The sequence below is a fragment of the Vicia villosa genome, linkage group LG2 (genome assembly GCF_029867415.1).
Source record: "Vicia villosa cultivar HV-30 ecotype Madison, WI linkage group LG2, Vvil1.0, whole genome shotgun sequence".
In the NCBI taxonomy this organism is placed as follows: Eukaryota; Viridiplantae; Streptophyta; class Magnoliopsida; order Fabales; family Fabaceae; genus Vicia; species Vicia villosa.
In genome coordinates, this window is record NC_081181.1 from 110,732,918 (window position 1) to 110,750,740 (window position 17,823).

At 32.7% G+C, this 17,823-nt stretch overlaps 2 protein-coding genes across 2 annotated transcripts; one reads left to right on the forward strand and one right to left on the reverse strand.

Annotated features, from left to right (window-relative positions):
- Positions 1 to 6,405: 6,405 nt before the first annotated feature.
- Positions 6,406 to 7,172, forward strand: LOC131651784 (histone H3.2). The gene has a single exon (XM_058921476.1). It carries the CDS (start codon positions 6,524 to 6,526, stop codon positions 6,932 to 6,934), a length of 411 nt encoding a protein of 136 aa, XP_058777459.1. The 5' UTR covers positions 6,406 to 6,523; the 3' UTR covers positions 6,935 to 7,172.
- Positions 7,173 to 9,199: 2,027 nt separating this feature from the next.
- On the reverse strand, positions 9,200 to 16,981 carry LOC131651785 (ABC transporter B family member 2-like). The gene is made up of 12 exons (XM_058921477.1): positions 16,276 to 16,981; positions 15,938 to 15,992; positions 15,660 to 15,835; positions 13,431 to 13,631; positions 13,072 to 13,331; positions 12,318 to 12,858; positions 11,843 to 12,222; positions 11,330 to 11,739; positions 10,911 to 11,152; positions 10,557 to 10,804; positions 10,039 to 10,451; positions 9,200 to 9,934 (listed from the first exon to the last, which is right to left on the reverse strand). The coding sequence occupies exons 1-12, from the start codon at positions 16,504 to 16,506 to the stop codon at positions 9,384 to 9,386; spliced, it is 3,708 nt and encodes a 1,235-aa protein (XP_058777460.1). The 5' UTR covers positions 16,507 to 16,981; the 3' UTR covers positions 9,200 to 9,383.
- Between the last annotated feature and the right edge of the window lie 842 nt (positions 16,982 to 17,823).

The window sequence follows — 17,823 nt, forward strand, 5'->3', positions numbered from 1 at the left end:
CTTTATCCGCGTGCCTTTCTTCCCAGAGATGAACAACCGCTGATAAACTCTTTTAAAAAATTCTTTCCATAGACTTGATGATCCACCCGTTAATAGAAGGTCTTTAATTTAATGACTTGTAGCGGAACTAAGTATCAGAAGATAATGTATCAGAGCATTACGTCAGCGTTTGATGCAAGAAGCGTTTTCCTTATCATAGTTTTATCAGAACTTCTGCTTCTGAGAAATCACAGTCAAAACCCGAGCAATTGACAACCTTACTACTTTGATCTTGGAGAGCTTGTTATAGTAACTTTCAGAACATGATCTTCTTAGAACAGAGATCAAGTGACAAATACTTCTTGTTCTTGTAGACTTCCTTCAAATTCATCAAAACTTCTTGTTCTTATAACCTTCCTTCAGAGATTAGATCTTCTTATTCTTGTAAACCTCTCTCTTGATGAAGCCTCCTGATTCAGAGAGACTAAAGCTCAGACTTTATTCTTCTTATAAGCTTCCCTCAATGCAGCCTTCTGCTTCGTTTTCTACTTCAGAACTTCTGAAACACAAATAACCGATTAGGGAGCATATATGTTCTTATTAGAAATATGTGTTTGTTATCATCAAAACTATTTCAAAGATGTAGAATCAAACTTTGTTCTAACACATCTAACATTCAGGCATCATTAACCAATAATATGGCATAAGATCAAGGATCTTGAAAAGTTGGGGTTTTTCTATTGCTTTGAGGCTCTAATCTTAACTTAAGCTTGTTTCAAATAGATCTCTGATCAATCATAGTTTGTGAATTAGGGTTTTATGTTCATGATCGTTGAGAATTCTCCGCTCATCAAACTACAAGGGTTTCATCTTCATCACGGTTGATTTCAGGGCTTTGTTACATTTTCAACTTAAAACAACGACAATTATTCACATTTAGCACATAGATACATGGCACAACACATTTGGGTGAACCTGAAAACTACCTGTATTAATTTTCTTGGAAACAAAACAATTTATTATTACTACGCGGCGAAATCAACTAATTCAACTTAATATAATTCATAACATCATGTTCCAATTCAACTTAGAATAAGACAACAACAAGTGCTTGCATAACTTCAACGTTTTAATTCAACGTCTAAAGTAATAACAACAATTAAAATCACAAAAGAAATAAATATAGTTTATCCCCCGAGTGCTACGTATCAGAGCGACAACACCGACTTGGACTCAATGAAGCTACTAAATCTTCATCACTGCGAATCACCTGCACGTTACCAGTATGAAGGTAACGGCGAAACAAAAGAAAGAGGTGAGATATCAAATCAATATAAATAGGTGTATGATAAACAATATATTAGATCAGGTTATACAAATATCAACAACCAACAAACAACTTAATAACAACAACAACTTTAATCAACCTACACATCAACATAATAACTTATAATATACAACTTTAAATTATCACAACTTTACAACAACCACAACTTCAACATAAAACTCAAGATGTGACTCAACTATGCACATGCATGTGGTACCAGTGGAGCAGAACTCCCAACTTAGAAATTGCCAGTTTATCGAGGCATCAAGGCATAAGCCTTCGTCGCTAAATTTGCCAATCCAGGCCAGCATGGTGAGCATAGCTCCAACTTAATAATTGCTAATCCAGGCCAACTTAAAGATACAAATGTAAATGAATGCAACAATCACATACAACAATAATTCATCGTCACAAAGGCATAAGCCCTTATCAACACTGTACCAATAGGTTGAGATACTCAAATAGGGATGGCAACGGGTCGGGACAGGTGTGAGTTTCACACTACCCAAACCCAAATGCTATTCGGGTGGCAAAATAACACCCACACCCGCTGGGTTCGGGTTTTTTCACCCAAACCCGCAGCAAAATAAATAAAATAGTTTTTTTCTACAATTTTCCTACAACTTTCTATATATATATATATATATATATATATATATATATATATATATATATATATATATATATATATATATATATATATATATATATATATATATATATATATATATATATATATATATAAGCGCGTGTGGTTTCGGGTGTGGATTTCACACTACTCAAACCCGTACCTGAAATATCGGGTGACACCCAAACCCGAACCCAAACCCAATAATTTCAAATTTTCACCCGTTGACTCGGATTCGGGTGCGGGTGTGGGTCTGCTTGCCATCCCTATACTCAATGTTGCTTCAACACTGGCCATAGGCCTACAACTCAATCAACTTATCAACAACAGCTTATAACACACAACTCAATTCAACTATACCTACAAATCAACTTATTCGACATAGTTTCAACAAAACAAGGCCACCAATAATATCTTTAAATACATACAAACTACTCCGACAATTTTCAACTAATTTCGGACAATTAATTATACCGCTTAAGTCTACTAATTAGGCTAATCGGTACTGTTTTTATATACTGTTATTACTGCTATTTATTTATAATGCTATTAATCAACTTAGTATCCTGATGCAGAATTATTTCCTGCTACCAAAACCACAATGTCATCAAAATCATCACCCTCTACCAATTCAATTTTCTGCTAAACTACTTCAACTCTGCTAAATAAGTCGTTGAATCCTATTGCCACCAAAATGACACCATTTGCCACTATAGTAATATGCTCCTAAAATAATACTATGCATCCAATATTGCTGCTACATAAATTCCAATGGACCATTTCCTATACTCTGCCGCTTGAACCAAAACCCGCTAATATTTGCTCCTACTGAGTTATAGCTGCTAATTATACTCTACAATTATTATCATTTAATTCCAAGACTCTTAAAATCTCATTGTTAACGCTATCATACTAATTAGATATTATATATATATATATATATATATATATATATATATATATATATATATATAATGGAAAAATAGTGCAGACAGAGAAACCACACAAGTAACATTGGCTGGGGCGCCCATCCTTATTTAAGGGGCTCTCGCCGTGAACCTTCTCCAAGGGTGGGGCGCCCACCTCTTAGTCTTGTGGCCCCTGCCCCAAAATCTTCTTCCTGCAATTTTTTTTGGTTCTTCCTTTGTTCCCAGTTTTCAGTTTCTATTCAACATGCATTTTATCGATACAGGCACACCATAAACAACCCAACACAATCAACACCAACACAATGTATATCATTTAATTCGTGATAGAACAACCACAAATAGTAGCAACAGAAGCACAACATCTTAACATAGTTTCATCGATGCATAGGATTTTTTTATCAGATTCAATCAATACATAGTAGCAGAAATTATATAATCCCAAATCCCACATACGATCTATCACATACCCGATTATAATTGAACCCCACCCTTACTTTGGATTTACGGTTTCTCTATAATTTTCCGGTCGATCTCCTAGCTTTGCCGCAACTTCCAACCTTTTCCTCGCGACTCCACAACACCACTCGTATAAACTTGCTACACCGGAACATTGTGCCTCTCACCAAAACCCTTGTTTCTCTTTGTCTGAAACTTTGTTTCACGGTCTATTTTCCAAAAGCTCCAAACCCCTTATTCTGCCAACAAAACCTAGTTTTTTATTATTTTATTCCTTTAACCCGATAAACCAAATAATAATATTTTCTCATAAACTCCTTAATGGACCTATTATCAGCACACCTACAATTTACTACGACTACCACACTTAGTTCAATATAAATTTCTCATTTATAATCCAATATTAGTTTTCCACAACTTCGTCAATCCATCAATTAAATAATACTTCATAGAAATACACCGATTAATCCCCAACTTCAATACTTTTCAACAATTAATTCCATTACAGAACCGGCAGGGCAGACCAGTCGAACCAGGAACCAGAGAGGTCATTGTTCTACTCTGATTATTGGACCAGGAACCAGAGAGGTCATTGTTCTACTATGATTATTGGACAGGTAAAAATCGGTGAACCGACAGTTTTAAAAAACTGGCGGGTCAAATGCATATTTTTTTTCTGGGAATAAACTATGCCGTTTGGATAATTTTTTAATAAAATTAAAATAAAAATATAATTAGACTTTATTTAAAGCAACTTTCTCTTGTTTGTAACTAGACTTGTTTTAAAGTTTATTTAAATTTGTATTTTGTATTATTTTGTTGTGAGTGATGATGATATTTAGAATTCGAATTTAAAAAATGAACGTGTGAAATTATGATATTTTGAAATTTTGTTGTTGTCGTGATTTTTTTAGACACCAAGTCATCTGTTTTAACCGATTTAATAAATATATAATTTTGTTATTGAGATCGATTTATTCAACCGAGTTGTTCAGTTTAGTCATGTTGTTCGACCAATGACCTAGTGACTCAATACCCTCACCAGTTTGATGACTGATCCGATTTTTAAAACATTGTCTTTAAGAGTCAGGACGTTCTCTTACAAAGCTTGACTAGAATAACACATTTTCCATAACAACATGCATTTATGTTGTGAGTGATGCATTTATGTTATTTGTCGAGGTCCCATAGAGAACGTCAACTGTACTTACAAAAGTACAACAAGGGGGACCCTATATACGAGGTTGATTGCAAAAGAGTTTAATGTGCTGAATCTCTCAATCCCCATGGATGAGATATTTATAGGTCAAACTTATGAGGCTAGTTAATATGCGATGAACCTAGTCCTTCCAATTGTTTGACTTAAGCGTAGGGATAGGAGACTGGTTCTCCCCACTAAAAGGAATTAGAAAACCCACTATCCACATTAATATAGAGAAGTAGTTTCTTTTTTGTGAGAGTGACAAAATTTGACCCTTTTAGAGACACGTGGTTCGACACACGTAAACATTCAATTATCTTTGAATGGATATGTAAATGGGTTGGACATTTCACCCCATAAACGCGATGGATAAAAACGGATGACCCACAAACTATTAAGTTATACCCGCCCAAAAGTCTGATGTCCCCTTATATTGCTTCTTTGACCGATTTATTTATGTGCCATACTTTTTTAGAGCCCAATCAAAATTTTTCTAATTTAAAATTAAATTATTAAAAATACAAAAAATTAAATTAAATAAACTAGAAGTTGTTGATACTATCATTAAATAAACTAGAAGTTGTTGATTCTTACGTATATTTAATTTATTTAAGTAGTTATTTTTACATGGAAATACTTTTAAGTAAATTTTAAGGGTCCGTTTGGTTGGGGGGTTTTGGAGGGGAGGGGAGGGGAGGGGAGGGAATATTTTAAATCAATTGTGTTTGGTTCAATTTTTTACGAGGGGAGGGGAGGGGAGGGGAGATAATCTGAATCCCTCCGAGAGCAGTTTTTCGTTCCCTCCGAATTGGAGGGATTTGGAGGGGAGGGGAGGGAGAGGAGTTATATTAAAATCTATTTTTATTATATTGACAAAATTATCCTCATTTTTTTTATTATAATCATAAATTGTCCTTAATAAATATTATATGCTAATTTGTCATTTTATTAAAAAATTTCATATTTTTTAACGGCAACTCCATTATTTAATTACTATGACTCAACTTTTTTTTTCATGTGTCTTATTCTGTTTTTTTTTTTATGTTTTATTTTGTTTATTTTCAATTTTTTTTTGTTTTGTTTGTAATAACGTAATTGTTTTATAAGTTGTTGTGTTGTATTACTCGATTTATAATTGTAGTATATGAGTTATATATTATATATAATTTAATTTTATAAATATTTTATAAGATTAGATGGATCATCAAGAAGAGAAAATGATTCATTTGAAGATTGATAACATAATAATTTTATGGCATTTATCGATATTTTATTTACACTTTAATATATTTTTGAGTATTTGAAATATTAAATATTTTATTTGTGATTATCTATGTTGTTCATGAGTTGACAATTTTTTTTTTTTGTGAAATATCATTTTGTTTTTATTTTATTTAGTAAGAGTGTTATAATATTTTAAGGGTAAAAAGGTAAAGTAGTTTTAAAACCCCTCCCCTCCCCTTGTGAACCAAACACATATTTGATTAAAATGTCTCCCTCCCCTCCCCTCCCCCTCTTTTGAACCAAACATAAATTTAATTAACATACATCCCTTCACCTCCCCTCCCCTCCCCTCCCCTTTATTAAAATCCCTCCCCTCCCCTCCCCTCCGTTGAACCAAACGGACCCTAAGGGAAAAATACTGAACTACTTGTTTTTGTTTTACACAGAAGAAGACAATGAACATATATTTTTCAAATATTTAAAGCAACTGTTGCCTTTTTTATTTTAAACAGAAAAACAAAAGAAAAAAGCCAATTGCATGTTATCCGCGTGCCTTACCTTGGAGAGACGAACAACCGTTGATAAACCCTCCCATCTACGGTCATTATCTTCCCTCTTCATCAATCCAAATTCCAATTCCAAAATTTCCCAATTCCCGCATTTTCCCCTTCCCTTCCACAACTCCACCCTTTATATATCACATAAATCCACATTTCATTCACCACAAACTAATCAACAAACTCTCAATTTCTTTCCGATAACGATTCAATTCAATCACAATGGCTCGTACCAAGCAAACAGCACGCAAATCCACCGGAGGCAAAGCCCCAAGGAAACAATTAGCCACCAAAGCTGCTCGGAAATCAGCTCCGGCAACCGGAGGAGTGAAGAAGCCACACAGATTCAGGCCAGGAACCGTTGCTCTGAGAGAAATCAGGAAGTACCAGAAGAGCACTGAGCTTCTCATAAGGAAGCTTCCATTCCAGAGGCTTGTGAGGGAAATCGCCCAGGATTTCAAAACTGATCTCCGATTCCAAAGCAGCGCTGTTTCTGCTCTACAGGAAGCTGCTGAAGCTTACCTTGTTGGTTTGTTTGAAGACACTAACCTTTGCGCTATTCATGCTAAGAGAGTTACCATTATGCCCAAGGATATTCAACTTGCTCGAAGAATCAGAGGCGAGAGGGCTTAGATTCGGTTCCAGTATTTCAAGTTCTATGGGTGTTGTTTATGTTTCTTAGTTAGGGTTCTGTTTATGTTTTTGTTGTTTTTTATTCTGTTTTGAAGGTTAACTTGTTGTTATCCTAGTTCTAGGCTTCTCGTTTGCAATTTAGTGGAACTGTAGTTATGCATAGCTGTGATTTGTACATCACTGTTGTTTGGGTAATTATCCCCATGAATTGAATATCACTTTCTCAGATCTTTGTTAATGTTTCAGTTTTAATTAATACTGAAAAATATATTTATGTGATAAAGATTTCTCTCGTATAAGAAACAATAGAGAGTCCTTAATCCAAAATTTAGAAACTAGTTCTTCCAATATTGAACTTGTTAGGGTTTTGAATCTCCTGGTACACAAGACAAGATTGCTTGTCCACTTGAACTGGAGGTTTTTGGGACTTTTCAATCACCACAGTGAAGTAGTATTAAACTTAATCTGATTCATCAATTGTTTCGAATTAACTAACATTTCATTGAAAACAACATGTCTATGTTCAAATATAAGAATAAATTTCGATTTGACACAATTAATAACCTATAAAACCGCTGATGAAACGGGACCCCACCCTCCCATCGATCTGGCCGGAAATCTGTCAAAAGAGCATTGCCTACAACTTTCTCCACACCTAGAGAAAACCAGTCAAAAGCTACATGAAAAGATGACAGCAAAGAATTGGCTAGATGAGACACTTGATTCCACCAATACAGTTTGAGCCCCATACCAACTCTAGAGGGAAAGAGAAGGATTTTTTTTTTGACTACAAAGCTAAGTGTGTGTTTGTTTCCACGGTGGGAACAGTGAAAAAACGTGATTATAGCAAAAGTTATAATTTGGAGCGTTAAAAAATCACGGTAGATTTGCCTTGGGACGCGAAATTGAATGGAAAACGTGGATCCAAACATATGCTAAGTCTATGTTTGATTTTCGTGTTTAAGGCATTTAGAATTGATTCTAGACATTTAGAATTGACTTTAATGTGTTTGATTGATCTCAATCAAAACTGATTATACTTTCATGAATTGATTCTACTTCAAAGCTAAGATTTGTAGCTTTTGAGCAAACGTGATTTGTACATTGGAATGTACACTTTTGAAAGAATTTATCCAAACATAAATCACTTTATCTTTAACTCACTTTTATTCAAAATCAATTTTACATAATCAATTAACTCAAAATCAATTTTTTCACCACAGAATTAAACAAACCTAAATTAATCAGTCTCAAATCTCTCACATTGAGACCCCATCCTTTTTCAACTCACAAGTAGTGCTGTTCAAGAAAATCCAAGAACTGAACCGAACTGAAGTTAAAATAACCGACTGTCATGTTTGGTTAGTGAATCAAACCATTATGAGCCCGAAACGAAAATAAAAATTGCTTAAAATAAATTAATTTTTTTTTTAAAAAATTGAAAAATAGTTTAACGGTTCAGTTCTTTGATAAATAGTTCCGTTTGAGAATTTTTTTTTCTAACGGTTCGGAATTTCGAAACGATATACCAAACCAATAATTTTTATTCAGTTCGGTTCTTAATAAATTAAAAGGGTTCGGTTTACTTCGAATAAATTTTTATTATGATTTAATTCTGTTAGGTTCAGTTTTTCTTACTAACCTTACCATAAACCTAGTCACAAATATATGAGATCACTTGACTTACAATATCTTATTAATTTCTTTCACCCCATCCCAAAGAAACCAATTTGTAAGTTATAATTTTACATGCATGTGATATAATTATTTTCTTGTCAATTAAATGAGTAGGTGTGCTGAATCAAATGTTGGATCAATTTAGAGAGAATAAAAGAATTCTCATGCAACCGTATCATGTTCTGAACTGATTCCCGACCCTTGCAAAAATCACCCTTACTATTCAACAAATATCATTTCAGCCTATCATGATCTGATTCAACTCTATTTGTTTTTTCGTTGCAAACGTGTCTATCTCGATCTATCCAAGTTCGAACTGTTTACTCCTTCACTGGCAAGGTATTTTCTACATATTTCATAAACCTTGGAAAATTCAAATATTTCTAAACAACACAATATAGTCAAAATAAGATTCTTCCATAGAAGATTAAATGTATCACATAGTCCATTTGAGAGTGTCATATATTAGCAGTGCTCTAACTAGAGAACGATTCAATTATCCATTTTTATGAGTAATGATAATATAGCATATATCACTCTGCATAGTTTAGTGCTAGAATTGATTTCTATAAAATAAGATTAAAGAACTAAATAAAAAATGCCATTTTTCATTTTTATAAATACTTACCAACACACACATATATATAATATATGGAATTATTCTGATCCAACACTAGCTCCCCAATGCAAACCATTCTCTGTAAATATGAGATGGAAAAAAAAAACATATTACAGTATAAAAAAATTCAAGGTCCATGTTTTTTTGTTGTCTTTAGGATTGATGTTGCTGTTGCTGTTGAAGATTGACTAATTTATAATACGGTCCATTTTTATTCTCTATAAGACTTGAATGTGTTCCTTGCTCAATAATCTTTCCGTCCTGCAAAACCGAGATTTGATCTGCATTTCTTATTGTGGACAACCTATGTGCCACCATAACAGTTGTTCTGTTCTGCATTAATCTGTCAAGAGCTTGTTGTACGATTCGCTCCGATTCAACGTCGAGTGCACTGGTAGCTTCATCAAGTAGCAAGATTTCAGGATTCTTTAGAACAGCTCTAGCAATGGCTACTCTTTGTCTTTGTCCACCGGAAAGTTGAACACCTCTTTCACCTACTTTGGTTGAGTAACCTTCTGGAAGTCCACTTATGAAGTTATGCGCGTTTGCTAGCTTGGCCGCTTCGATTACTTCTGAATCAGACGCGCCTTCTTTTCCATAGAGAATGTTTTCGTAAATTGATGTGGCGAAAAGGGCCGGTTCTTGTTGCACTAGACCAATGTGTTTTCGAAGTGATTTTAGATTTATTCTTGTGATGTCTTTACCTGTAAGAATTTGATTCATCATTGTTAGAAGAAGATACAATTAACAGTTTCGCATTTAGCGATATAACGAGTGAATGAAATATTTTGTAGTTCAAATATCTTACCATCAATTAACACCTTTCCTGAAGATGGATCATAAAATCTGAGTATAATAGAGATCACGGAGCTTTTACCAGAACCACTTTGTCCCACTAGAGCAACACTTTTTCCTGAAGGAACTCTAAGATTGAAATCCTTGAAAATAATCACATCTGGTCTTGAAGGGTAGCTGAAATTGATTCTTTTGAGCTCAATTGTTCCTTCCACTGTCCTTAACTCTTCTCCAGTATCACCTCTTATTTCTGATTTTCTATCCATTACTTCAAAAACTGATGCAACCATTTGGTTCCCTTTCAAAAGGTCTGGTGCTAGTGCCAAAGTTTCCCCCATAGCAAGCGCTGTTACGATTAAAACCATAAATGACTTCATAACTGATTTAAAGCTAGCTAGCTCCTTTCCCATCAAAACTGATCCATACCTGCAAAAAGTATACAAGTCTCAACAACCATGTGTGTTGCGCGAATGCTCAATACTAGTATTAGTTTATAACATATTAAGGAAATAATGAAGTTAAAGTATATACCATAAGGCAAGGCCATAAGATGAGAAGATGAAGAACTGGGAAATGCCATAGAATATGCCGGCAATTTGACCGCGTCGAAATGAATTTTTGGAAGGACCGACGAGCTCGTTAGCATAAAGATCAAGGACCTTTTCTTCAGAGCAAAATGCGGCGACAGTGCGTATGTTGCTCACGGCCTCACCAGCAAGCATGTTGGCTTTTAGATATGCTTTGCTCAAGTTGCCACCATAGCCTTTCATGAAAAGTTTCTGAAATGACCGAAGAAAAGTATTTAAAGGCCTGTTTGAATTGACTTATTTAAACTTATCTCATAAGCACTCGTAAGACTGTATGAAAAAGCTTATAAAACCTCACCTCACTAATGTGACCACTAACTATCAAAGGATATGTGGCCAAGACAACAAGTGTGATTCTCCAGTTCAATAGGAAGGCAATAATAAAAGAAGCAACAACCAGACCAACATTCTGTAACAGAATCGTGGAGCGATCAACAACTATTGTTCGCATTAAAGTTGCGTCGGATTCTAAACGCGATGAAAGCATAGAGCTTGTGTTGCCTGTTTCATCAAACCATCCGATTTCATTCTTCAAAATAGCTGCAGGCAGAGAAATAACTGTAGTTAAGAAAAATACTGATATTGCAAATTCATCTTAACAAAGCATTATAGAATATTTTCTGATATGCTAACATGTTAAAACATCAATTGGACTAAGAATATTGAAAGGAAAGTAAATAAGTGATAAAAAAGTATTAATCAGTTCATCAAAATTACCACTAAACATCTTTTCTCGCACACGAAGAGTAAGTCGCTCGCCCATGATACCGAAGAAGAGATGTTCAATGGCATGGACTATGACAGTTATAACTGCACCTCCACAGAAGAGGAAAGCAATTTTTTTAACTTCGTGACGCGTTGTATCCCAATCCATATAATATGAAACAAGAGCATGAGAGATTCCAAGTGCAAAAAGTGGCATTTGTGCTCCAGCAATAAATGCACATAAGGTCCCAAAAACTCCATAAGGCCAATCAGGACCAACCATAGAATATAGTCTTTTTGCTGAAACATGCTTAGTCTTGCTTCCATCATCACCACCGACAAGGCCAATCGAGTCTTTGTCCGATCGAAAACTACCACCAATGCTTGTTGTTGCACGCGAAAATTCTTTTGAGTAGCCCACGCTGCAAGTATAAGTAATATGTAAAAGAGAATAATAACTTATTTAACTATTCGTTCGAAGAACAATACGGATACGATGATTTTTCACGTGTATTGCATAAATACCTTGATTGGCGTCCTAAGCTAGGACCAACTGCGGGAAGCCCTTGCAAAGAAGATGCACCTTGGAGTTGAACAAGAGATGAATAAACACTAGCTGGGTTAGACATGAGTTCTTCATGGTTACCAGTCTCCACAATTTTCCCTCCTTGTACAACAGCTATAACATCTGCATTCCTAATGGTAGAAAGCCTGTGTGCAACTACAATGGTTGTTCTTCCAACCATGACACGATCGAGAGCCTCTTGTACACTTTTCTCGGACTCAGCATCAAGAGCACTAGTTGCTTCATCTAGTAAAAGGATAGACGGATTCTTCACAATGGCACGAGATATCGCAATCCTTTGCTTCTGTCCACCTGATAGTTGTATCCCTCTCTCACCAACCTAAATAAAACAGATTCAGTATCACCTTTCTTTAAAATAACAATGACAGAAACATTATCACAAACACCAAAGGTGCATAGATCGAATATCTTTACCCGAGTGTCTAATCGTTCCGGAAGATTGTTGATGAAAGATTGAGCATCTGAAAGCTTCACGGCGCGTTTTAGTTCTTCAAGAGTAGCATCATCTTTCCCATACAAAATATTCTCCTTGATGCTTGTTGCAAAAAGTGCAGGCTCTTGATTAACTAGTCCAATTTGTTGCCTAAGCCACTTGAGATCAAGTTCTCTGATTTCATTCTTGTCTAAAAGTATATGACCTGAAAGAGGTTCATAAAAACGTTCGATCAACGATACAACTGTGCTCTTTCCAGAACCACTCCCTCCTACAAGTGCAATAATTTTCCCTGCAGGAATGTCGAGATTGAAGTTGTTGAAGATAGCTACATCCGGACGAGACGGATAACTGAAACACACATTCTTAAACTGGATATGTCCCTCCACTTTGTTTAATTTTCGACCGGTTTTTGAGCTTTGTTTGCTCACTGTATCCCTCTCTATCATCTTAAAAATCGGATAAGCAGCAGCCTTAGCTCGGATAAACGCTGAGATATCCGGTGCTGCCTGCCCAAGTGACCTGATAAAAGATATACAACTTATAAAACCCTAACACAGACACCAGACACGATACTGATACTAAAACTAAAAACTGATACTAAAACTAAAACTAACCAGACACGATACTTATATAGAAAGTAAAACTAAAACTAACCAGACACGATACTAATACCAGACATGATACTAATACCGAAACAAAGTGACTGAATGTAACTACATGAAAATGACTTACAGGCCGGAGATAACGACGTTAAGCATGGTAGTGAAAGACTCGCCGCCATTGGCGATATTCTTGTGAACAACAATGCTAGTGAACCAAACAAGCAAAGACCAAGATAGAAAAAGAACACAATGCATTGAACCAAGTCCAAGACCCTTTGCCAAACCAGCTTTTCTACCATTTACATAAGTTTTCATAAGAGCTGCTTTATATGATTTCACAGCTCTTTCTTCTCCTGCAAAAGCTTGTACAGTTCTAACATTTCCTATCACCTGAAATTCAAATTAAAACACAAACAAAACAACAATATTATAATTGAATAATGAAAAAAAGAATGTAAGATTTTGATAATATTGTTGTTATTTTGTTACCTCTTCAGCAATTTCACCAGCTCTAACATATGCTTTTCTAACTTTTGCAATGAGGCCAATTGTGACATATGCATAAAGACCTCCAGCAAGTGCAATTAAGGGAACAATTGAAAGTGTTACTAGACTAATCTGCCATACTCTTACAAAGCCAATTGTAAAGCCAGCTATGAATCTGCTTATGTAGTGCATGAAGTTTCCTACCTGTGAATTTCATTCAATCTTCATGGTTAGCATTTGGGAAAACAGAAAGAACATTATAAAATCCGCAAATCTTAACTTAGTTCGCAAAAACCGATATTGTCAGGCTGGACGCTAACACCAGAATTCGAATGAACTCTGATTCTCACGATTGTGTGAGAGAGTCTCTATTAATTATTACCACTTCGAATATATATCACAAAAAAAGAAAGAGCATTATATATTTTCTAACAATATTATAATTGTCATTATATAATAGCATAATTATAATTTCACCACATGAGTCAAGAGCATTTTAATAGTGAAAAAGTTTGTAAGATGAAAATTTTACATAAGGATCCTTATTTTGCTAGTATTATGTCTCTAAGTACATTGTTTAAGAAATTCATAAAGAAAAAGTTGAATCTTATTCTAAATACAAAATTAAAGATTTCAAATTAAAATTTTATATTAAATACAATGACTAAAATTGAATACACAATTTTTTTAGACAATATTAATTGCAAAATTAAAAAAGTTGTCAATCATATTAGACTTATGTATTAATATTTATAACTTATTAAAATATACCATTATTTATTTACTACTATAATCAAAATATAAATTATTTATTTTCTATGAAGCATTTAAAAATTTATTTTCATTTCATTTACTTTTTATTTTCAATAAATAAGTAACCGTGACAAAACAGTAATTTTTAATAGTAATAAGAATAAATAGTTAAATGAAGTCAAAACCAACGTACCCCCAACAATTTCAAAAGAATTGAATGAAATAAACACTAGCAAGTGTTAATTTCCAACATGTGCAGACTGTTCATGACTGTTGACGAAGTTGTGTACAGTACTATCATAGATGCCTATTCATTCATTGCACCTTCTAGAGTTTATTTTACGAGCACTGCTATTCATACACCTAAAATCTTACACCTATGCTTACACCATGTAGAATACTACCAGTACATGTGTTTATTTGTATTGAAAAAAATGAAAAATAATTATTAAATATAATAGGAAAAGAAAAACCGTATGAAGCTACGGTGTAGGTGTCATGTGTGGTGTACAGATATCATTGCTGTTATTTTACAAGGCATAGAGTTAAGTTCAACCGCACAAGAAATACTACATGCAAATAAAGTAACTCATGTAACTATCTCAACCAACGTATAAATGCTCTCACAAATGCATTAAATATACACACACAACATCACAATCTTCAAGAATCCATAAGAAGGAGTGGTAAAATATTTTAAGAGTTAAAAATGTTTCAATTGCAAAAAAACAACTCTTCCATTGACAAGCTTTTGTTTTTGTTTTGTTTTGGTCAACAATTGAAAGGATTTAATTAATGAAAACCAACCATATGGTTGAATATACTTAAATATAGTACATAGATTTAGTCACTTTTTTTGAATTTGTTTGGTTTGGATATGGTTAAAATTGATTTTTAAATGTATTAATTTTTTTAAAATTAAATTGAATTAAAATTGTGGGCAAATAGTGAAATTATTTACGTCTAAATATGTTTATTTATGTAAAAAAAATTGAAGAATATTTTTTTTAAATAAAATTCACGTTTAAAATTAAAAACTACAAATTCAAATTTTAAATTAAAAAATATGTATCAAAATTAATATTGAATTTTTAAAATTAATATTTAATTAAAATCTTCAATATTTTTTTCCTCCTACAACTTTGTTTGGTTTCACTTCTGATTTAAACAAATCATAAAAGTGAAAAAAAAAAAAAAAACCAAAAAAGTCAAAATTGAGAATTGCCAGGAAACTTCAGAAAATGACATGCTACTAGTTTAAACGGTGTCATTATGATGATATTAACATATATGTCCAGAAATGCATACAATGAACCGTTTATTTTTCTCTTCATAAATAAGTACATGTACCATATATTGCTAAAAATGTCCTCCTTAATTTTTTTATAGATATTTTATTCAATTTTTAAATCCATATAAATTCATTCAGATTGATCATAATTTAAAAAAAAAAATTGGAGAATTAATGCATGTTTGTACCTTCTCAGATAGAGCATCTTGAACAATAATAATATCACTTGTAATTGCAGAAATAACTTCACCAGTTGAAGCCTCAGTATCAAATAAACTTATATCTTGATTCAACATTGATTTTAAATAAGCCATTCTCATTTTTGCTGCTTGTCTTTCTCCAGTATGCATCCAACAAGCCACCTCTAAAATCAATTCAACAATATATTAAAAAAAAATTAGTTTCAGATATATCAATTTTAATTATAGAATTATTTTGATTTTTAATATATAAATAATTTCCATACCTGTCCAAGATGAAAACAATATTGCTATACTTAGATACACAAAATCCAATGAGTACTGCAAAATTGCAAACAACATTAAATTCAATTTGGTTAGTAAAATAAATAATACATTAAATTTTTATGATGACAGCTTTCTTCTGAAATCATATTAAATTTTTAGGCAGAAACATTTAATATTTAAATTTTATTTGTCACAAATCTGTCTCTATTTAATGAGAGGACCATAAGAGATTTATTTCAAATTAATACATGGACTAATGTATAGACTAATTTTAAAAAATGTCAAATAAATAAATAAAAATTTAAACTTTTAATGAAAAAAATGAAAAATTTCAAACCTTGGCAACTTGGTGAGAAGCTTCCTTAGGAAAAAGATAAGCCAAACCAATAACATTGATCAACTTTCCAAAGAAGATGAAGAAAACAGGAATAGAAGCACCATGAACACATGCTCCAATAGATCCAATAAACATCAAAACATAATCATAGGAGTCAGCAAAAGAAAACAGCTTTAAGAAAGGAACTTTATGTTCCTTTTTTCTCTCATCACCTTCCTTATTAGATTCCATAAGGTCAGAAAAAGTGAGAAAATTATAGAACAAACAAAAACACAAACAAAGTGTTGGTAATGTAGTAGTACTAGTAATACTATGTTAAAGAGAAAAGTGAAGAAGAAGAAGAAGAAAGAGGTGAGTGAGTTAGTTGTGACTATGATTGTGATTGAATTGAAGAGACTAACATGGGGAAGATAAGAGAGAGAGGTGGTGGTGGATGTGTCATAATATAAGGTTGGAAAAGAAGATGGAAAATTTATTACTAACTATATATATCAAGATTTAGATAGAATGAGAGGTTGAGGATGAGGTTGAAGTTGATTAAGAAAAGTTGATAAAAATGGAGATTAATTTTAGTGTGAGTGGTTAAGAGTTACTATGGATTAATTTCTCTTAACTACTTGTGTGTGATAACTTCATAGCTGACTTTGGAACTTAGAGAGAGTAGAGAAAACTTTCACAAAGGTCTCTCTCTCTTTGGCTCATGCATTAAATTGCATTGAGAGAGAGTTGTTGAAATTTGCTACTTAAATGTGTAGGCCAATAAGTTGAGTTTTTTAGGTGTATACAATAATTTTGTTAAGAAATGACTCTACAATACAATCTCTTGAGTAAAATAAAATTTCATGTATTACAAACATATTTGTTTTTTTATTTAATAAAAGTTATTTATGCTTAAGAAACTAAAATATAAATTTGAATTCAAATTCACTACTCATAGTTGAGTTTGCTAAGAAACTAAAATGAACCTTCCACCCACTCTTATATTCAAATCTACGTTTTCCTCTCATATGAAGTAAGCAATATAGTACATTTTGGTCCATTTTTAATTTTATTATAAACAATATAGTACATTTTGGTCCATTTAATCTTATTATAAATATTATGGTACATTTTGGTCCATTTAATTTAATTATTAATAAACTTTATTTTTGGTATACATATAAATAAGCATTTTAATGATTGCAAAATTATTATTTTTTAGTAAAAAGTTGATTTAATAATTCTAATAATTTATTTATATTAGTTTATAATATAAATAAATATTATTATCAAAGAATAAACTTTATATTAATAGTTTACATTCATCTGACTTAATTAACATATTGTAAAACAATTTGAAACTCTGTTATTTAAAGATATAATAAGTTTAACTTCTAAGCATATTGCGAAACTATTTGAAACGATATCATTTAAAGATATAATAACTTTAACTTTCTTTATAACCTTCAATCCATATTTTATTTTATGATTATACTAAAAAAAGAATTCATTTTTTCAACATTAAAACTTTATCAACGGTCATAACAACCACCACTAGAGAAATGAAAG